The following is a 22,801-nucleotide window of genomic DNA, read 5'->3' on the forward strand; positions in this document are numbered from 1 at the left end:
AATTTACAGCTACTCATAACCAATGCACCAGAGCGCATATCAATGATTTTAAATGTTTTAGCCAGTTGACTAAGATTACATGTACTTTATATCATAGTACACCCAACCATGCTGATTTTATATCCCTCTGGTTTCTATTCTATTTCTCTGTAATAAAAAAAAAAAAATTAGTGATCAGACTTTTGAAACCTAAACTTAAATGAAGTAATTGAGTGGACGTCATGTCTGGATACATGTTTGTTGAAGATATCATATCACTGAAATGAAATTTATGGGGGAGATAGATTTTTGTCTGCTTGTGAATACAAACTTGAAACAGAGGAAGAAAAAACATTCAAACATCTAAAACTGTATGGTATGCATTTGAACATTGTTGGCGCATGCAGCTACAACTTGCAGAAGTACGCGATTGTTATTAGTGATTATCAGCATTGTAAGTATGGGTTAGTAGGGTCCTGCTCAACCTCTGAGGCTGAGAAGCCACTACAGAAGTGCCAAATCTGTATTGTCACATGAGGCTGGCTCCAAAACAGAGAAAATACCCTAGACCCTTGTGTTAAAATGTCCAGCATTACAGCAGAGATAAACATGTTTACAGTCTGTTACAAAAAACACTTTTGGTTTATATAGTTAATTTCCCCATTCAGCTCCACAGCTGTACAAGGGGAGATTTTGTTTATCACTCATCTGTTACATTTTTATAAAGGCTTAAAGTTATGCATATTTAAGGGTGTAGCTTCTTGAGTGACTGTCTGTGAGGAGCCACCCCAGTTCATTAGTCAGAACCACCCCTCACTCATCCACAGCTCCAGCCTCTCGTTCAAATATGGTCGCTTCTGACTCCAAAAAAACAAGATAGCAATGACCAAAATGCCAAATTTGAGACTTCAGAATGAGAGGCCACAAACCAGTTGGTGATGTCACATTAACTTTATTTAGTACAGTCCATTATTTCATTAATAATTAGCTGACATAGCATTGGTATTGGTGGTCAGTCCAGGGTGGGGGAATCAAACACAGGACTTCCACCCAGGAGACTGGGGTTTGTGTCCTGTGTGAAACCAAAAGTCAACATTGATTTATTTTAAATATGTGGTATATGTCATGTGACATATGTGACCCATGTCATGTGGCATACATTATGTAATGGTCTTACTTGAAGCCAAACCATGATGTTTTTTATAAGCCTAACCACATAGTTTTTGCACCTAAATCTAATGAAAGTAACATTGAATCTTAACATAACTGCTCCCTATGCTAAGGGGCATTTATGAAATGAAAAATTTGCACATAGTAGCGGGTGTAGCAGGACCCTTCTAACTCATATCTATGATGCTGGTTACCACCTGATAATTCCCATTTAATCAGGTAACAAGATTCAAAATGGGTGGCAAAACACCTGTTATGATTCTTTAACTAAGCATAGCCAAAAAAATATTCATTCTTGACCTTGGAAATAGTTATATATATATATGTGTCCGAAGTTTCTGCCACATTTCCTGAGAGGAACTGTGGACAATTAAAGTTTTCTTGTCATTTCAACTACCAGAGGTTACAAGGACATCACAGCTTCAATATAGAGTAATTTCAATGTATCTTTTAAGAAATTGTGCTGCACAAGATGGTAATAGATACAGGAGAGTTTCATTCAGCTGGTCTCCCCCTCTGTCTTCTTCCTCATTCTCTACCTCTCTCCTAAAGTATTAATGTGAACTCATCAGTGATTTTAGAGGAGACTGCAGAGGACAGGTTGAAGCAGGGAATGCGGTTTTTGCCTTGTGTCAACCAGCCATGGTACAAGCCTCTGTCTGCTCTACTGCCTGTGTCAGATGGAACGTGATATTTTGATTTGTAGAGTGGCTTTGTAAATGAAACATAGCTTAATTGAAACTGATTATCACAGAAACTTAACAGCTCTCCCATCATTATTCTTCCAGGCTTTAGTGGCAAGTTTCCTTCCCGCAGCGCAGTGTTGCACGTGTGCCCTCCTGTCATTTCTCAAAACGTGCTCCCTTTTCCCCTGCTCTAAGTACTTCATGATTGGGTGAAGTGCGCCTCATCAAAATGCCCTTTTCCAAATTGCTTTTAATGGCTTATGTGGATCCATCTGATGCCAGCCTGCGTCGGAAAAATAAATGATGTCGGTTTCTTGAGAAGCTGTTACAGGATGCCGCAAAGCCAAACCGCCCACCAAACTAGCAGTTAAACAACGCCAGAACCCTGCGGAACATTAATGCCCCAGCCGTCATCAACGCCTTCAATCATTATTCCGCTTGTTTACGTCATTTTAGAGTTAAGGCCGCCTAAAAACAAACAGCGGTTTCGTCTAAAAGCCTCAGAGTTTTTGGTTGAAGTGTCACTCAAAGGAAGAAGGCACGAGTTTCATTAGTGATGCCTGTCTTTTAAGAGACAGAGATCTGTCTCCAACTAGAGACTTACTCTGTGTTTATGAGTCCTTTTTGTCTTTATCAGCTATTAAACCAGCCTTCAAACACACACACAGACACACACACTGCCTGTGGAACAGATGCAAAGTGCTTTAGCAGGGCCTCCCTAGCTTTGTGCGGTAAATATTTGAAACTGATTGAGCCTAATTGAGCAGTCCCTTGATGAAAATGACTGTTATCATACAAATATTGTTGATTACATATCATCCCTGCCTACAGGCTGTTTATTTTGGCAGGCGATTGCACTTTGAGAACTCTTGCACCCAACATCGTCCTCGTGCTCCGTCTAATTAAGACTGTAGTAATGAGCATTCGCAAATGCTGCTCGGCACATGTCTCTGCACATACAAACTTCTGAGAGTTTGTGTGGGATAATCAAACAAGCCAGCACCAGGGCACACATGTGTCAGTGTCTTTGTGGGAAGAGAATATGGAAGACCACATGTGAGGAGAGGTTTGGTGCCTGCTGGGAGAATGTGTGCGGTGGGAAGAGGGAGGTTGTGTCGGGCAGATGGAGAAGCTCTGTGTCAGAGTTGTTGTCCCACAGGGCTCCCCGTTGATAGAACCAGTGTAAACACATCAGTCTGTGGAGAGAAAGTGACTGGGAAGGAAGTGCTTTTATTCAGCAACTGCTAGGGATGGGAAATGCTAAGGTTTTGTTGGCACCAAAGATATTTCACCATAGTGCTGATGTTTACACCCTTACTTGAAATGATCATTTTACAATCATAACAGCAGCACCTTTATCATCTTTTGTCATTAATTGAAGCCACACTCTGGACCATTTCTTCCTCTTCAAAAGGACTTCCTCTTGTTACAAGTTTCCACCCGCAGAGATACAAGTTTGACATCATTATTTGCCGGCATTGAGAAACAGATAAGCTCGAAGGCATGCAATTCAGATGGATCAGACCATTTGGAACTGGTTCCAGTTGAGAGCTGGTTTCAAATTGTCTCATCCATCCGATTCCCATCCCTAGCCAGTGCTTGAGGTGCCCTTGGGCAAAATGCTTGATCCAATGAGCAGCTGCTCAGAAGCTTATAGTAAAGGATGTTGTTGTATTGGGCAGTGTGAATGTGCAGAAAGAACATGCATGGTCAGTGATCTTCCCTGTAAACTGGTCTTCCACTGATCAAGGATCAGCTGTACAATCCCTGGCTCCTCTAGTTCATATGTCGAAGTTAAAAGGTACTAAACTTGAATTGCTCCCGATTTCCACCAGTGTGCGAGTGCTTGTAAATGTTTAACTGAGTAGCAAGTGGCACCTTGTAGGGTAGCCTCTGCCACCAGTGTATGAGTGTTTGTATGAAAGGGTAAATGTGGCATGTAGTGTCAAGCACTTTGAGTGGTCAGAAGACCAGAGGGGTGCTTTTTAAATGAAAGTGCATTTACCAAACCTGCCACTACACATGGCATAGTACTCCCACTGCAATAAATCCAGTGCGCCCTTTTACCCCTGATGGTGTACTCAAGCCCTCAGTGTTCTGCTCACTCTTTTGCTGCCACGTCTGCTGTCACACAGCTCACCTGATAGCAATGCTGTCACATGCTCAATAAGTCCTCCAAATTAAATGACAAAATACGTCATTGGTCTATGATCTGTTGACACATAGAAGCCTTTTCTGATCCGACACCTGTCACCAGGACGACATCATTTGTGCGTGCCTTTCAAAACCGGTACAAGTCACTGAAAAATAAATCGTTTTTTTGATGCATGTCATTTTCAGACATTTCTCATGTTTAATAGGATGTGAGATTATTTGTTGTGATGATAACACATTTATGGAAAAAGGACTTCTCTGCATCTTCCAGCAATTTGCGGCTGAATCAGCTGCATCAGGTTTCTTCTCAGATCAAATCCAACAAATGTCAGAGGGCAGAAAAGACTGGAGCAAAGAGACTTTTTTTAATCACTCATGCTCTCTGACTTTCTGTGGCTAATTCTCTCAGTTAAATAAAATGTAAGAGAAATACACATTAGCCCTTTAAAGCCATGGAGGACAATTAAGTTTAGCTCAGTGGGAGTAAGAGAAAAATCAGCAAGTATCCAAACGGCCTGTGTGCATATGTGACTCATTATACTGGTTCTATAAAGTCCCCCTCTTGCTACTAAAGAGACACAGGGACAGTGAGCAAAATAGCATTGAAAATGACAAAGAGAGAGAGAGAGAGCTTTAGCGAGCTGAGGGAAGTCACAGCTCATGAATCATCATTGCCCGCTGGATGTCTGGCTGAGTTGCCCAGCCTGCCCTTTGTGTGGCCTTGGCACACTGCGCTGACGCGGAGCGCTCCGACCTTTGACCTCATCATAAAAGACCTCCTGAGGGGCGCTGGCGGCTGGCCACCATGCTAATGAAGCCACCCGTTAGCCGCAGTCAATGAATTCAAAAATTCCCCGTACAAACTGCGACCTCAGTGGGCCTTTGTGAAACTGATACCACTTTGCAGAGGTGACAGTTGTTGACTATGTTGTGAAGGGCTTCAAGTGGGCCCCGCTGACCCACACGCCCTGTGTTTATGTGCAAATGTGTGGGTGTATTGTTGTCTGAGTGTTTCTCCAGTGTCCCCATGATGGGGTATGCGTTGAAGTGAATTTACTGTATATTTGTCTCTGTGTATATATATATATGGGCGTGTGTGCAACATGCCAAGCCAGGCTGCACCCCGGGATGTGTAGGTGGTGACACACTGCAGTCAGTATGTCACGCAGCCGGACCCCAGGGTCGAGTGGGGGTTGGGTAATAACTACACAATGATGTGCTTTATGGGTAATAAGGCTGATCGTCCCCATCCTCCGAGCCCTCTGCCCCAAGACATTTAGGCTCATTGAATGTTAAGTATCGTCACATTCTTGCTGTGTCTGTCCTTTGTGCTGACTGTGTGCCGTCTTCTCCACAGATCGAGAATGTGGACGCCTGCCTCAGTTTCCTGGACGCCAGAGGAGTGAATGTACAAGGGCTCTCAGCAGAAGGTAAGAAGAATAAACAGTGATTAAACTCTTAATTGAATCTGTGGAACAGCAGAAGGATCTCCCTGTTGTATTTCTAATTTCTAGACCTGGAAAATTCATTTGGCTCCTGTACCACCCAACCTTCTGTGGGTAGCTTTCCATTTCTTCACAGTACCAAATATCTTCAAAAAACTGGTTAAAACCCATTTCCAAGACATACTATTATACTTCACAGCAATGGAATTTACCACGTTGGTATCATGACAGGGTGCACAGTTTCTCCATCTCCAGCTTTCACTATGGCAGCGTAGGCAATCATTAGGGCATCAAAGTGGATTGTGGCAGGATAAAAACTCCAGTGAGGGATTCGCCTCCCGACCACCAGGGTACACAGCACATAGCTTATATGACAGCCATGACTGCGGCAGTGCTCTGTACCCAATGACTGCTTGCCAAATTGAATGATATGCTAAAATTGTCTCACAAGGCCAGAGCCAACATTACAGTTAAGTTCCAAACTATTTGTTATGATTTTGTTTTACACTTGATTTGGACTCTGCAGGAGGAACCCAAGATTCCCTCAAAGTTCATGTATGAATCCAACAAGAGTCAGTTGTACATTGCACGCAAAGAGCTATTGAAGTGTTAAGGGAAACACACACCAGATGATGCATGTAGCATTGCATGTGATGTGTCCCACTTGACACCCGTAGTGCACACATGACATGCCCTACATTAAGACGTGGCCAACATACACAAGCTAGCTTGTCCCAATCTGGAGAGCAAATTGTTGCTGTCATGTGAAAACCATGTTTCTCCAAGGAAAACAGCCCCAGTTACAGCTCTGTTACAGCTCTGATTTTAAATTGTCTATTTAGTTTAAGAAGTAGAACTTTCACCTAATCTCAGTTTTCCTTTAGAGTTTGTTGCTAAAATTTGAGATGCACTTGTGTTCACTGACAGAGACAAAATGTGTTCAGAATTAACTACATTTAATTTCATGATTTCCACCATAAGATTTAGCTTACAATCTCTTTCCAGCAGAAGAATCATACCAACCAAGGTAGTGTACCACATACTATCCTAGGAAGTTGTCAGGCAAACATGAAACATTAATACATTACACATCATATCACATTTATATTAAACCTACAAGTAACACACGCGCACACACACACACACACACACACACACACACACACACACACACAGTTCTATGTCCTGTATTATCCCCTGGATTTTCCCTGTGCCTTCCCAGCCATGTCACTAATTATTTTACAATTGACAATTGTGAAAAAACAATCTGCCTTTCTGGAACTTTAACATAAATCCTGAGAAACAGGGAACTTAATGGCATATTTTGATGCAAAGAGTCATGGATAATTTGTACCATTTACAGTGTTTTATAAAAATGGTGTGATGAGAACGATTGGGTTACGAAAACCTAAACTCATTCTTTCTGATTGGGATTTTCCATAAAATTGAGCCTGTCCTCCCCCAAAATATGTAGGCTGTTTGTACAAGCAGCTTATTACTTATTTGTGTATTTTATTTATTCATATAGCACCTTTCATGCACAGAATGCAGCACAAAGTGCTTTCTGATTTTAAGAATGACCCTTTCACGTGTAGCGTAGGCAGCAACCTTTAGGGACCAAAGCAATAATGATGGGAGCAAAGGAGGATGTCAGGTGACGTAGCATAAAGAGCAACAAAGTCTATGTGATGTAATATGAAGAGCAACAAAGTCATCATGACATAGTATAAAAAATGACAAAGGCAGTGTGTGGAGGTTGACAGGGTAGTGGATTGGTCAAACAAACAAAGGCCTTTGACCCGGCAGACTGCTGTTCCTGTCTCAGGTGAAAGCAAGGGTCAGCTTTGAGTTACTAAGTTATGTACATACTTAAAATAATGTCACGTCGTCATATTCTATCCCGTCGTCACATTATGTAAAGTAACGTGATGATGCCCAATCTGAATTCTCCTTGCTAAAGTCAACCACACTGGTTGGAGTGCTAATGTAGGAAACACTCCTGTGGGTCATATTAAAGGGTAACGACCATACGACCTATGTGGTTGTAGCCATTGGAGGACTTGTTGATTAAATCCCATACCTACAGGTACAAGCACGTCTCAATGATTCTAGCAGAAAATATCTGCAGCTGTTGTTTAGGACCTGTGCTTGCCCAGGCCCCATGTTATTCCTGCTCCCCTTTAAACATAAAAGAACTGTGTGCCCTTGACCTCTCCAGCAGCAGAAATATTCTGAGAGCCTGACACACTGACCGACAGCTCTATATTCTGTGCCCCCCCCGACACACAGCACTAAAAACAGCAAAGTGACTCGCTAAGCCTGGAATTTCAAAGTGGGTCTGTAAATATATGAGCTATTGGGTTACTCTGTCCATCACTGTTGCTGCTGCATTTCATCACTCACTTCAATCAGTCCATCTTTCTCTACCTCACTCTCTGCCTCCGTCAGCCTTATTCTCAAGACTTACTCCGCATTGTGCTGCGTGTGTTTGTGAGTGGAATTAGATGGCTGTGTTTGCCCTCTCATGTCTAATTGAATGAGCCCAGGGCTTTCCAGATTCTGTTGGCTGGCATATGCAGTCTTTATTATCTTTTACAAGGCGTGGGTTTAAAAACAAAGTTGAATGTTTGATGTGCATACAGGAACTGTTTTTTTTTTTTTTTTTTTCTTGAGAGAGCCTACTTATTGTAATAACCTCTCTAGAAGTCCCCTTGCATCTCATTGGGGGGAGGCTGTAAAGTGAAGTTCCGGAAAAACTCATCATGTTGAAGTGTTATGGTTCCCCCTCACGTTTCCGCTAAGGGAGGTTATAGGGCATAATGAAATCAAGGCAAGATTTTTTAAAACAAGTAGGTGCATTTCCATCCACCTCTTTTGATGCCTATTTTCACTTTGCGCATGAAAATAGCCACAGTGGAAATGTCAAAAATTTTAAAAATCTGAGAATCTGCTTGGCAAAGGTAGAAAACTTAGCTTATCGATAAAGAGGTAAATGTAATCTAGTGCAATGGAAACAGATTCAGCAAATAAATGATGACGTAGAGTCATGACACATCGTCAACACGTAGGCCATTGCAATGTCTCTTTGTTGTCTCTGGAGGCTGTTCAAAACCATTGTCCAGTGTGTTCTCCATTATCATACATCCATCATACAAACCATTGTTGAGGTTTGGCTGGTGGTTTATCATTACAGTATCTCGTTGCACCCTCTTCTGCAGTGGCACCCAACTGTAGAATTAGCATCACCCACTGCATTACGGTAAACCAACTCCCAGTAATCACATAACAGTAGTGGATGGAACAACACATACATTTGCATTTTCTTTTGCCCTTTTTTTCTGAAAATTTGGTTAAAACCCAGCTACAGCGAACCTGCATTTAGCACCGCTTTTCACAGGTACAGCAGAGCCACCAGAGTGCCTCTAGCTTCTTGATCTAGCTATAAAGAAAAAAGCACTACCAACTACCCACACTTACCCACGCAAAAAAAGTCATCAAAACTAACACCAGCAAAAAAACTTTACTACTTGAAATGTGATAATTATCCACAGGAAGTTCAGTCTACCGTTACCAGCCTTAAAAAGCAGGTGTAAAGCTCCGAAACACACATTTCCTGCAGTTGATAATGGGTTACAGTGAGGGGTCCTTACAACAGGTCATTAAAGCCTCTTTCTACTGCAGGGAAGCTGAGACCATAGCAGGACAGGCCCCTTATGGTTAAAGTGCTAGCGTGCAACCTACAATACGACCCACTTACCACTATAAAGTCCCTCCTGCTTCATCTCAGTAGGTGTAAAGTTTTTTTTTTAAATAGGTCTGATTTTATTAGTCCACTGTGCTGGGTCAGTAAGGGGTACACGCTTGTTCTCTGACCAGAAGGTGAGGCCCAGGGTGAGGGTAAGTTTAATGTTTTGCTTACAAAAAACCCTGTTGGCTGTCTTTGTAATAAGAACTGGGCTAGAAAGCAAAACACAGCAGCAGAACTCAACAAAAGTTGTCTGAAAACTTTATTGGGAACTCCTAGGAATTAAAACCGAGTTTACATAAAGAAGCCGAGGGCAGCAGCGGAAGCAAAGACCTAACCAGCTTTGAAGTTGTAAAGAGGGACCCCAGGTGGACATGTATTGTTTGAGGATTAAACCCAAGAAAGGTTGATTAATTAGGTAAAAGCAGAATATATAGTCCTTAAATGCTCACACAGTATTTGTCCTCTTCTTTGTATTATGCAGCCATGCTAGGATCACTCCTTCTACTCCTCCAAAGTCCTCTGTGGCTCATGAAATAACCAACTGCTCCAAATAATAAGAAAAAAAGAATGAATGAAACCACATCAACCACTTAAAAGGCCCCCAGAAGCAAAGCACATTTTCATTGAGCTTGGGCCAAGCAGAAACACTTATCTTCTACGCAACTTCAGAGCAGCAAGAGCCCTCCTGCTTTCAGTGGGATAAAAAGTCTGTGTATTGCTGACAAAAATGTCTAATGGGCAAAAAGCAATGTCCTATCGCTGTCTCAGGCAATCCAGCTATCCTTTTCTCTATCACAACTTCTCCCAAAACTCTCAGATAGTTGGGAAAGGTGCAACAGAAAAGAGAGCAAAAGGTGACACTTTGTGAGAGTTTCATGATAAATTTTCAGCAGAAACATTTGCAGAGCTTCAAGCCAGATGAACTTATGACAATTGATGGTCCAGCAGAAAATATCTGAAGTGCTCATATCTCTCGTACATCATCTTGAAAGGAAAAGTCGGTATGGTGCTCTTTAGTCTGTGTTGCCAGTGAGAGTGCTTGAAGTTTGGGCAGAGAGATATTTAATGCTGCACAGCAGCAACTTCTCAAAGTCCCTTTTGATGCATAAATCCTGCATACGTCCTACTTTACAAGTGCAGATAATTCTTCTTCGAATGTTCTGCAGCAGCACCAAAATAATTATAAGATAAAGCATCAGTTGGCCGAGAACAACCCTGTTCATATACAACTACATTGCATTGGCTGATACATTTTGTAGAAATGTAATACCACACAAAGAATTGTTTCATATCAACATAATGATGAAATGTTTATATAGAACGTTGGTTTGATTTTTATCACTTGGTTGACTTTTTCAATAAAAAGACCACAATCTTTTCCTAACCTCAATTACATATTCTAGTTTTCTAACCCTAAGCAAAAATGGATCATGGTCTCAGGTCTCTGATGTCAAAATCATGCATGGCCAATCATCCACCTTGATGTTCTCACACTGAAGTTCTTACACCAAAGAACCAAAGTGTGACTGAGATTTCTAAACAGGCTTCATCTCTAAGAAGACAAAGGATGACAAATTTATGGATGGAGTGATGTTAGAGGATGGATTGTGGCTGAACCGTCTGCCGTGAGATGATATCAGGACTAGATTCTCCCTGCTCTGTCTTGGAAAACAGTGTCTTTTACTTTCTCACAGTCAACACAATTTCATTTGATCAAATGTTTAATATGATGTCCATTATTGAAAATATTAATCATCCTAACTTTTCTACTGCTGCTGGAGAGGCTCTGGGCTAATCCTGTGCACTTCAGTGTAGTTTCTAAGTCTAGATAACATAACATTCAACATAATGTGATAAAAAATAATATCACAGCATAGAAAAGAAGAGCTGGTTACTGGGGAGAAAGACATAAAATATGTAAATACTACATTAAATAGTATCAAACATAGATCATCTACATGATGCAAAGCATGATAATATTTTTCAGCTAAAACCAAATATGATGAGACTATCCTCTAATCGTGAAGCCGTTGTTTAAGGTTTTTATGCGCATTAACGGGTCCCTTGCAAAACTGAGCTGCTGGATACATAAAAATACCCTCTTCCTTCTGGTATTTGTACAATATGTACTTCTTTTTGCATGCTACAACAAGTCCAAGAGTTGTTGTTTTGTAATTTTGTCAAACACATGATTATTGGACTTTGGAACATAAAAGCACAAAGGAAGTCATGACGGTTTTACTGTAAAACTAGATTTTGACGCAGGGCATGACCCACTTTTAAGGAATGCTTCCCCTCCTAAATGACCATTTGTGTATCAGTTGCTCTCCCCAGGTTTTGTTGGATTTGTGAGGATAACTTTGTTTTTCTAGCGTGCCTCCGCATTGAACGAAGAATCCAAAAATAGGGAAAATTCTTGATAAACTAAGGTCATAAGGGTCAGCGTTTAACAACAGCAAAACTTTATCAAAACATCTATTTACAAACTCTCACAAAACTAATCCAAGTCTCATTTTTCCTATTCTAAAGGGGTCCTGAACTAAAAGTAAAACTTAAGGATGCTCTCTTCAAAGCTAGACTCCATTGACAAAAGCAATAACACGGGGGCTGCTTGTCTACCACTGCCTCGATCAGTTAGTTTGTGTCATTGTGTGACTTTGATGCTGTAAAGGGTTAGTTCAGATTCACCAAAGCTGCAGAGTAACACAAATAAACTAATACATGTTCTTCATGGTTTTAGTGTAACACAGGGTAACTAATATTCAAGTGATCATCAGGAGGGTGAAGTATCCCTTTAAGGTCCTTATCACATCAGCTGATACTGTGCTTTCACTGTGAATAATGCTGAACAATTGTTCAAATAAATGAGCATAAAGCAGAGATCCCAGAGCTCTGGGGCCCCAGGACAGTTTCCGAACTGCCTGTTAATGTAACCTTGGTGGAAGCCTACACCTTGCTAAAGTTTCCTTAAGTGAGACATAAAATACATGAAATGTGCTGTTCTTTAGCCGACCCTGACCCCGAGGGCAACTTCCCTTTTGGGATGGATGAAGTATTATTCTTCCACGTGTCCTCATCATGATCATTTCTGTAACTTTTACCAGTTGCCTCCAGTGTTGGTCCACATCGGCTCTTTGGGCGGCTGAATCTGCAGCATTGTCTCTCCCTTAAGCACAGAAAATGCTGCTGTTCAGACTCTCTCTAAGGCCCCAGTATAAATTACCGCCTCTGGGTGTTAGAAAATGGAAAACACCCCCAAGAGATTAATCTTCTCCAACTTTCACAGTCTCCAAACAGCACAGTGTAGCCATGGATGGCTGGGGAGAATGTTTGAGCCCCACCAAATTGAAAAATGGAGTAAAAAAGCCCTGCGTCAGCCGCTGCTATCCTTCCCATGCCTCTGTGTGCCAGCTCCCGCCGAGGGTTTGATCTGAAAAGTCCATTTCACAAATGGGTGCCTTAGCCACAGTGATCAATTCTTCCGCCTCTGTGACTGCTGAATCCCATCTCGGCTGTGTGTGAAGGAGTCGGCGAGGGATGCATTTGTTTGAGTTTTGTCTGAGATGAACTCAGGAACTGTTGAGGATAAGATTAACACTCCAGACAAAGTTTCTCATTGATTAGGAGCTTTCTTGCTGTTGCCAGCTCAGCATATGTAAAGGGTAACTTTATCTGCAGGGCTGCAGTTTGGTGGAGATCAAAAACAGGAACATAATCTCTTTAACTCTACCACATTGCTCTTAAGTCTGTTGAATGTAGTTTGGATCATTGTGTTTTATCTTTCCGTTGCTCTTATTTGCTTTACTGTCTCAGCTGATTTTATTTTAGGTATAATTTATGTTGTGAACTCACACACAGCTGTTATCATTTCTCCATTTTGGCTCAACCATTTTTATGATTTCACCTTTATTAATATACAGAAATGTCTCACTTCTGCTATCATCCCGCTACTGTACCAGCAGCATCTATAAGTAAACCATCAGTTCCTGTTTTCATGGCAAAAACAGAACTGTAATTGAAGTTCCTGTTGTATATTTTGGGTTGTTTGGCCTCCGACTTGCCCTCACACCAGACGTCTGCCAGTTAAACACCAGTCAGGAGTTCCCATGCTGAGCTTCACTCCTAAATGAACCAGCTGTGTGTTAGCAGATGCTTTAGTCTGGATCTGTGACAAATGGTTCTTCTTGAGAGCAGTGGTTTAAATTATTCCGGTACTGGGTAAGTGTTACCTCATGCTGAATACTATTAAGTGATGGTCAATGCTATAACTCTGCATATTATACACAGTACATCAATATCTCCTCCAGTTAACGCCAGTGTATAATTACTCTTATGAAACTCTTAGGCTTGCCGCACAACAGCTGCACTGGAGCTCCATCCCCAAGTGGGTTTTTTGAAAAATTCAACATATGTTCACTTTACAGTGTTTGAAAGACACAATAAATGGTCTGGAAAATATTCATTTTTAGCGTCACAGGACACTGCTTTGGTTCTAGACAAAAGAAAAACAAAAGTCTGCAAAAATGACTTTATTCCAAGAAAATGGATTGATTCTACAGCAGGGTCAGGGTAAATCTGTATAGCCCTGTGCACAGTTGTAATGTATGGATTCATATGACGATGGAGTAGCACTATAAGTACCAAGTAGATGCTCACATTTTCCTCCCGTCTTGTCCCTACAGAGATCAGGAATGGCAACCTAAAAAGCATCCTGGGCCTCTTCTTCATCCTGTCGCGCTACAAGCAGCAGCAACAGCAACAGCAGCAGTACTACCAGTCCTTGGTGGAGCTCAGCCAGCAGACCAGCAGCACCGCACCGTCCGCCAGCAGCCTCAAGACACAAGAGATGCAGTCCAGGTACGTCGTGCTCCAGATACCATTTCAGGTCTCATTTGGGGCAGAGGTAGCCGAGAGGTTGCAGAAGCAAGCTAATGTCACTGGTTTGAATTAGTTGACCAATTATTTTTTAGGGTCCATGCTGGAATAGAGGGCGACTGATTTATCACTTTTGGATGCTTAATTAGGTCCAGTTTGAGCTTTTGTAAACAGGAATTTGTTGGATATCACCGCCTCTCAGTGCAAAATGAATAACAGCCTTCATGGAAAATGTTTCTCATTCGGGCTTTTGCTGCATAAGGAAGTTTTGACAGGGAAGAGTCAAGCTGGCTGACAGCGGAGGGGAGCAGTTACATTAGATTTACATTTTGAATGCAGGCCTAGCCTCAGAATGTATGGAAAATATTCACTCTCTGGTTGACTCTCATATCTGTATGATGAATATAAAGCTACAGCCTTGTTAGCTCAGCTTAGCACAAAGACTGCATGCAGGGGGAGTTGGCTAGCTTGGCTCTGTCTGAAGGTGGCAAAGTCCACCAGTGGTCAAGTTGCATCGTGGGTAATATAGGTGCCAGGTTTTGCCAAAGAGGAAGATTGTGTGGAACAGAAAAGACAATGGCTGTGTTCAGAATTGCATACTAACCAAGCGGCAACTTCACGAAAGTGCCAAAAACTGCAGTTACTTGAATTACCATTTGTGGCTGGCTCCAAGACCAAGTCGTTCCCCATAGACCCCAAAGATGTTAAAATGCCCAACCTTACAGCAGAAATAAACATGTTTACAACCTGGTACAAAACATGGTTTTGGTCTGTAAAGCTGATTTCATTGTACATTAGGACTGTACAGGGGGTGAATTTTTATAGAACTCACCAAGTTACAGGTGGGTGCTGTCTGTTAACTGTCTGTCAAGATGCTACCATGCAACAACATAAGTTAGGTAGCCTAACGTAACTATGGCGTAACCCCCAATTCACATAGTATGGGCGTAGCTGTAGCTGTTTCTATTTTGAGTTTGGTTACAGTTCATGAGACTTAATTGTAAGTTCTGGTCACCTATATAGTATTGTTCAGTGTTTGGTTGTATTAAAAGACCCTCTAAGGTGTTTTTTGGTAAGCACATTTTGTTTTTTGCTGGCAAAAATTTGCATTAGCATTATGACAGTTAACCATAGTTGTAAATGAACCGTCTTAAACCAAGCTAACAGCTAGCATCAGGGCTATCTCCACCCCCTCACCCAAATATGGTCACTTCTGGCTCCAATAATCCAAGATGGCGATGACAAAAAAGCTAAACTTAGGCTTCAAAACAGGAGTCTACAAACCAATGGGTGATGCCACAGTGACTATGTCCATTATTTTGTACAGTCTATGATACTAACGTACTGCCTGGCTCAAAATCTTTGCCATTGTGGGGCAGTTGAGTATGTCCAGTAAGGTCAAGTCTCATACTCAAACATTCCTGCCCATGTAGTATACGTCTGGGACGGGGAATTCTTGTGCAGACGAAATCCACATACTATCAGTATGAATGCACCACACATTCAGTTTTATGTCATACCTACTTTGAATAATATGTTTGTGTGATTTTAAACACAGCCTATATCTCTGGTTTGGCTGAGTCGATTTTTCAACAGTCCATCTTAAGTCCAATTCATGAGGTACTTTATAATATGAAGACATGTATTGTACATTAGAAGTGTTGGCATGTAGGCAGCTAAGCAGTAAAAGGCAGTAAAAGCAAAGGAGGCCTGACCCTGTGTGATGTAAATAGACAGAGCAGGCCTCAGTAGAGCATCTAAAGGAAGGCCTGACATGCCACACATGAGCAGCATTCCCCCAAACCAGATCAAGTTACTGCACGGTCGCTCTGTTTGGCAGTACTGTGGGTGTGTGTGTGTGTGTGTCTCTCCGCGTGTGTGTATAGAATTAGTGCAATAAGAGCAGTTAGTCTCACTCAGTCCCACTCTGTTCGGACGGGTTAGGAGGTGGTAGCAATGAGGTCAGTGTATCGTGTGTTGGTGTGTGTGTGTGTGTGTGTTGTGGGGGGTTATTAAGGGCACAGCTGCCTCCCATTCCCACACTACTGCCTCCCCCCAACAACAGGTGGAGAACGCTCACACACACCGAACACTGAAGTTGGAAACACACTGCTGTATCAGTCCAGCCTGGCAAGCATGCCAAACCAATACACATACTGATAAAGCCATGACAGAAGTTCAACATCATAAAATACGAGGAGGATACAAGTTGGCTGAGAGATTCTTGAGTTATTATTTGATGAGATATTTCAGTTCCCCACCTATAAGAAGGAGAACATATGAATTCATGGACGAATTTCTTCTTGAAAGACTTTTGTTGAGAAGTGGCTCAGCTAATTTCCAAATTAGACCCTCTGCCTTCGCTGTCCACAGCCCCAGTAATGTCTCACTCCCCTGGGCTAATAAGTTAATCACGTCTGAACGTTGAAGGCCACAGTGGAGGTCAGAGGATCAGTCCGTGTCTGTCAGTGATAAAGTAAGCTATTAATCTCTGAGTTTTGGGGGGCAAGTCTGAGCCATTCAGCCTCTCTCTGTGGCTCAAGAAAGTTCAAAAAGGTGTGGAGAATGAATTTGATGATTCAGGGTAGAGAAATCAAGGAAAGAATGGAAATACTTTGCCCAAATATTGTGTGAAGAACAGTCTGGAGGCATAGTATAACCTGGCCTAGTATCACGTAAGTAGGGAAGAGTGTAATTAACTCTGACTGTGCTTGTGGTTAATAATGGTCCAATGGTTCTAAAGTGTGCCTGTGTGTGGTAGACGACGAGTGAACCAGATCAATGACTGTGTGACTCAAACATGTTGCATCCCATGCTACTTTCAGTGCCAGCAGAAATACAAGAAAACAATGTCCAAACAACATCCACTTGTTTTTTTTATTGTGTTTTTATACTGCGATGTTACTGCTGTATTTTTCATATTGGTGAAGGAAATAAAATCAAATTCTTCTGGTTCTGAAATGCTTTGACCTGTTAAAATGCAGCTGACTCACTGGTATACGTCAATCATCACAAGTTCATGCTGTGCAGTCAAACATCATTTGAACCCACGTAACTTTACTTTAAATCCTAGTGGAGATCGCAGGGTTTTCAAAGAGGAAGGAGATCAAATATTTCAGGCAGACTTTGGGGGGAATTTGTATGAAATGATGCACAAGACAGCTTGGATTTGATGGAATGAAGCAGCTATAAAAACATGTAGTATTGGGTTTGAATATTTCATTCAGTTTAAAGATTATATAGCTTTACTGAAGAGCTGGAACAAGCTGATACAAAATCTATAAGATTCTGTCAGTCAGTGTGGAATATGATTTACTGTACACACTATTTGGAAACACACGCCAGTGAAATTGAAAGTATAAGCCAACCCTAGGTTAACGTGGTGGGGTTTTTTTTCAGCCAGTGTCTCTTATCGCCATACTGTTGATATGAGTCTTTGTATAAATGTACTATGACAAATGTCTTATTAAATAATCAAAAGGCATTACAGAGGTGAATTTTATGTGTGAATTTTCTTTAGTTTTCTATGAGCAAACAAATACTAAGGAGATGAGATTGACTTAACCATCTTTATTCAACACTCCTTTTTTGCGCAGGCAAGTTAGCGATACTCCTGAAGTTGCAGTCTTGATCACTCTTGAAATGAAATCCTGAGCCCTATTTGAGACTGAGACAAATCCATGCAAAAATCTGGACCAAGACCTTCAAATAATGGTCTTGAGACCGGTCTCAAGACCAAGGCAGATCTCAAGTCTACATCACTGGGTTAGATGGCCAAGGCAACTTATTTTGTTGTTAGTTTGCAACCTCTACTGCTAGTACTCTGTTTACTGGAGGATTATAGCCATGTGGCAACTTCTGATCAAACCATGACTTGCGGAGCCCGTTTTTTTTTGGCGCCAAACCAGTTGGTAATGTGTCGAATTTGCATTTCTTTATTGTGACATTTAAAATGTTTGCTTGAATTTTTTTTAAGACAGTTATAATGGAAACACAGCCAGCGAACTTCATAAATAGAGTAGAGAAAATGAGTTTCTTTTTATCTTTCTTTTGTGTTTATCTCATAAGCTTATCATCAGAGCTGGAGGCAAAATACAAATTTGCTCATTTCCTTTTAAATGAGATGATAACAAAATCCTTGAGATATACTGGAGAATATCTTCTGTTATTGTGTTTGGTGCTTCAACCTTTTCAGGAATAATGTTTTATACTATAACTGCGTCTCCCTGTAGAGAAGTGAGTTTATCCACTGCATGTGAAGTAGCTTCTAACTACTGCACAAACTGATACGTCTGATGTTTAAAGTTTGCTTTCTCTGCACTTTTTATATTGTGCCATGTCAACTTCAAATAATTTTTTAAGATTCGTAGTGTTCCCTTTGTTCGAGGCTTCATGCCTGGCTGGTGCGCAGGCTCCTCTTTCTTTTCACCCACCTTTGGAAACACTGAAATGTAATTAAACGTATTCATAAAAAAATCTTTTCTTATTCTAATTTTCCACAGTGATGAATTCCTGTAAGCCCCAGCCGACCCTGAAGATTTAGCATGTCTGAGTAACTTCATAAAATATAAGATAAGCCAGAAGAATGGATGTTGTAAATTAAAAATGTTAAGCTTTTAGAATTATCAAATTATCTGTCTCACAGATTTACACAGAAAGACACACACACACACACACACACACACACACACACACACACACACACACACACACACATTTGGCCTACTGCACATCTACAGTTGTGATATGGGGAGCTTTCTATAGACAGCACCTGCTGGCCTGACTGGTGTGTCTCTAGGGCAGGGATGGGATGTGTTTGACTGTGTGTTTGAATGCGTGTGTGTGTGTGTGTGTGTCCGAGGGGAACTCCCCATTGGACAGATCGCGACAGCCCGGAGCCACGGGAGGTTTTCAGTGCTCTAGAAGGCAGGGGGGCCCAGGCCTGACAGGGCACAGCAAACCCTCCCTCTTTAACTCACCATGTCCCGGGGCGAACAAGTTGACCCCCTGGTCTGGCGCACCTCACGCCTGCCAACCGCCGTGTCTCGCGACAGGAAGAGCCGTTTGCCTTATGGGAGAGCCAACAGCCTGGCCAAGCCCGACTCGTCTCCTAGGTACAGTTTTAGCTTGTGTAGTGTGTGTGACAACATCCAGGCAACAGAGTTTGGATCTATCTGGGAAACACATGGTGATATGAGGAGAACGGAATAGTGTCAGTGGCATCATGAACTGGTAAATGTTTTGGTTCTGCTTGTCCTGTGATTCTACACTGTCATATATCATGGAGATGTGTTAAGCTTTTTATTAATAGGTATCATATCTTTCTCACTGGATACTGTCAGTTTTAGTTGAAGTCATTGATTAGCTTTGCCTACAGCTTGTTTGATTAGTGGAGTACTACACAATATAAGCAATTTCTTTGTAGGGTTTGTAGGGTTTTTTGTAGCTGAGCAAGTCGATAATGATGTATTACTGTTGTATCACCACAACACTCCATAGGGACAAGGTCAGAGTGGATGGTTTGGTGTTGGTTTGACACCAAAGTCACCATTGTTTGCATCCAGTGTCTTGCTAACAGTCACTGTTTCTTTAAACCTGATCTTTCCGTAACTTCAACTAATTCCCTAAACCCTAACCTCTACCGTAGCATTGGCAGATCATAAAAAAAAATAATATTAATTATTTTTCGAACAGTTTCTGAAAGCACTAATGAATTATGATGTTCTCCCGATAGGAGTGTCAAATTACGAAATACTCATATGGGTTGTTTTGAAAGGCAGTGGCAAGTTACTCATTTTGACCTTTGCCAGGGAGGTTACGTTTTCGGTTCAGTTTCTTTGTTGGTTTGTTTGTCAGTTCATCAGCAGGATTAAGGGAAAACTACTGACCCAACCGTCATTAAAATTGGATAAAGGGTGTAGCATGGGCCATGGGCTAAATTTGGCCTTAGTGGAGGTCTTCACTTTCCCAGTGCCCTTCTAGTTTATAGTATATTCTGGAGTGTTGTGTGTCTTGATCAGAGAGATGATAATAGAGAAATGACAGGTAACAAAGATTCACGAGTTGGGCTAAAGGCAGTATTGTACTTAATCAGAAATACTAGTTCAGTGGTTGAACAGCTATAGAAACTTTATCCATCCATCCAGCCAGTCTGCAACTACAAACACTTTTGTCTTCCAACATAGTCAGACAAAATATATTAAGTAGTTCTTTCTAGCGTAATCCGGCGATTAACCTAGATGTTGTGGTCCATTGTCAGCACCCTAACCCCTCAACCCTTAGGCCATTAGGGCAACTTAAATTACCTATTTTTGTTGTTAAGGTTGGAGGACTTATTGACATATTGAATGAATTCAAGGGTTTCAACGTGTACTATAGATTCTTCTTTGTGCAACATTCATGCAAAACTAGTTTCCACAGCAGTGGATGCTCAGTGCAACATGTTGCCATATAGCACGCATTAGTGAACACTTGATACCGAGTTAACTGTGCAGCATGCTCTTGTGGAAATGTGACTTCATGTGTGAGTCTGCGTCCAAGCAATAATACAAGAAGTAGCTAATTTAAGAGAGCCACGTTGGACAGACCCCTCCTTTGGACACGATGGTCAGATGTCATTACCTGCTGTCATCACATTGGCCCGAGTGCCTAAGCTCACGCCATTTTGGATCTCATACCCATCCGTTAGTGTCTGCCCTCAGGGCTGCGGCTACAATCAAGCTGAAACTGATATTACTCACATTTAATAGGACAGTGAAGGCATCCAATATCGCTCGCATGTGCGCCGCAGTGTCGTGGACTATTAAACGAAGGTCTTGTTGATGTATGTTGTATTGGATCAAAAGTGACAGACTGTACCCTCCCCTCCTTCTCCTCTTTACCACCACCCCATCCCCTTTCCCTAGTCCTAGATCCTGCCCTCGTGTGTTCTGGTGTCTCTTTTTCCACATTGGAAACATCTTAAATGCTGTGGGTTGGATAAGCACTCCAGGCTGGGGACTCTATACCGTTGCCTTCATGTTTCATTGCATTTTATAAAGCTGAAGGAGGGGGCAGGGGGGGTCAGGATGGGTCTTGCGGTGGAAAAATGTACACCACAGCACCCCTGATTTTTTACTGTCATATACAACTGTGTGCTCCTCCTACATGAGCTGCACTTACACTACCTTCTTCAGACTCCTGTGGACTTTGTTGCCTTTAAAGATAACCCTTGCTTACAGCCTTGCACTGGACTCCCACTTTAAATGGGAACAAAAAAATGTTTCCATCGAAATGCTGAAAAAGCATTTTCGAATGTGACAGGCTCCATTAATCTGTGTCTAAGCTTGTCCTGTCTGTGTGCTAAGCGCCATTCAGGGTATTTAATAGAGCACAAAACATACTACAGGGAGATGAAATGTCGTGCGGGCTATAGGGGCAACATATTTAGTTGCCAGACATCATTAACCGACACGTCATGTATCATATAGTTCATTAATAACATGATGCAAAGGTGCTCACCTCTATAATGTGAAACTGCCCTGAACTTGTTCCCCCTCTGTTCTGCTGTCTGCTCCCGAGCTCATTTACATAACACCGCATCATGAAAACCTGCAAGGTCAATTAGAAATGTATAGTGACTCGGCACTTTATCACAGGTGTTTTAGAAGTGAGGTGAATTGTCCAGAGGGAGAGGTGTAAATAGAGAAAGACTGTGTGTGTGTGAGGAATGTAAATGTGTGTGCATTACAGAGAATGGGAACCTTTTCAAGAGTTGGACAGCTAATTAAAATTTTGCTCACCACCTTAAAAGATCCTCATCATTCAAATCTCGACCTCTCTGAACAAAGCATTAAATATCACAGATGCTCCGTGACGGCTGGTTTGATTCGGCAGAATGATGAAATTTATTCAAGATATTGACTGAAAATCACCTCGGCAAGGCCTGAAACTTTTGTAGCAATCCTCCTTTTGTTGTACTTCTGCATAACAGGAAATGATGCATGAAGAAGAGGCGGCCAAAATATTAATCAGCAACAGATTTTTATGCATTTGCGCCTGTGATAGCTATGGCCGGATGTATTATGTTTTTGGGTTGTCTATTTGTCCATCTGTCCATCCCATTCTTGTGAACGCAATATCTCAAGAATGCCTTGAGAGAATTTCTCCAAATTTGGTACAAACATCCACTCGGAATCAAGAATAAAGTTGTTAGATTTTGGTGGTCAAAGGTAAAGGTCACTGTGACCTTGCCTCTGTTTCACTCTTGTTAACGCAATATCTTAAGATGACCTTGAGGGTATTTTCCTTAAATCTTGCACAAACGTCCCCTTGGAAAAATAATGACTGGAAAAATGATGATTGATTATATTTTTGTGGTCAAAGGTTAAGGTCACTGTGACCTAGCATCTGTCTTATTTTCCTGAATGCGATATTTTCAATGGGCCTTGAGGAAATTTCCTCAAATTTGGCACAAACATCCACTTGGACTCAAGGATGGACTGATTAGAATTTGGTGGTTAAAAGTCCAAGATCGCTGTGACCTCACAAAACACATTTTGGGGCATAATTCAAATGTCATGCCTCAGGAACAGAGAGGGAGGCATTTTGTTTGGTGCCCATCTTGAAACTGTGCTGATTGTATACTATAGGTCTCAAGTTCTGCTAGGTTGAGGAGGTGAACCATCCATGTTTCAGAATATGTAGCTTCTTTGCAGCAAATCTACAGTCAGGTCCATAATTATTTGGACAATGATACAGTTGTC

At 41.6% G+C, this 22,801-nt stretch overlaps 1 protein-coding gene across 11 annotated transcripts in view; it reads left to right on the top strand.

The window, feature by feature from the left end:
* The window catches only part of nav3 (neuron navigator 3), a 397,873-nt gene that overhangs the window by 254,423 nt on the left and 120,649 nt on the right, over positions 1–22,801 (top strand). For 9 of the 11 annotated variants that reach the window (XM_050035975.1, XM_050035968.1, XM_050035970.1 and 6 more), the window contains exons 4-5: positions 5,347–5,419; positions 13,865–14,039. In XM_050035975.1, the coding sequence (XP_049891932.1) occupies positions 5,347–5,419; positions 13,865–14,039 (248 nt within the window). Of the gene's footprint in view, positions 1–5,346; positions 5,420–13,864; positions 14,040–19,006; positions 19,290–22,801 lie in introns of those variants that run through there. The other 2 variants (XM_050035978.1, XM_050035979.1) reach the window with 2 other exon arrangements.

The sequence above is a fragment of the Epinephelus moara genome, chromosome 23, assembly GCF_006386435.1.
Source record: "Epinephelus moara isolate mb chromosome 23, YSFRI_EMoa_1.0, whole genome shotgun sequence".
Classification (NCBI taxonomy): domain Eukaryota; kingdom Metazoa; phylum Chordata; class Actinopteri; order Perciformes; family Serranidae; genus Epinephelus; species Epinephelus moara.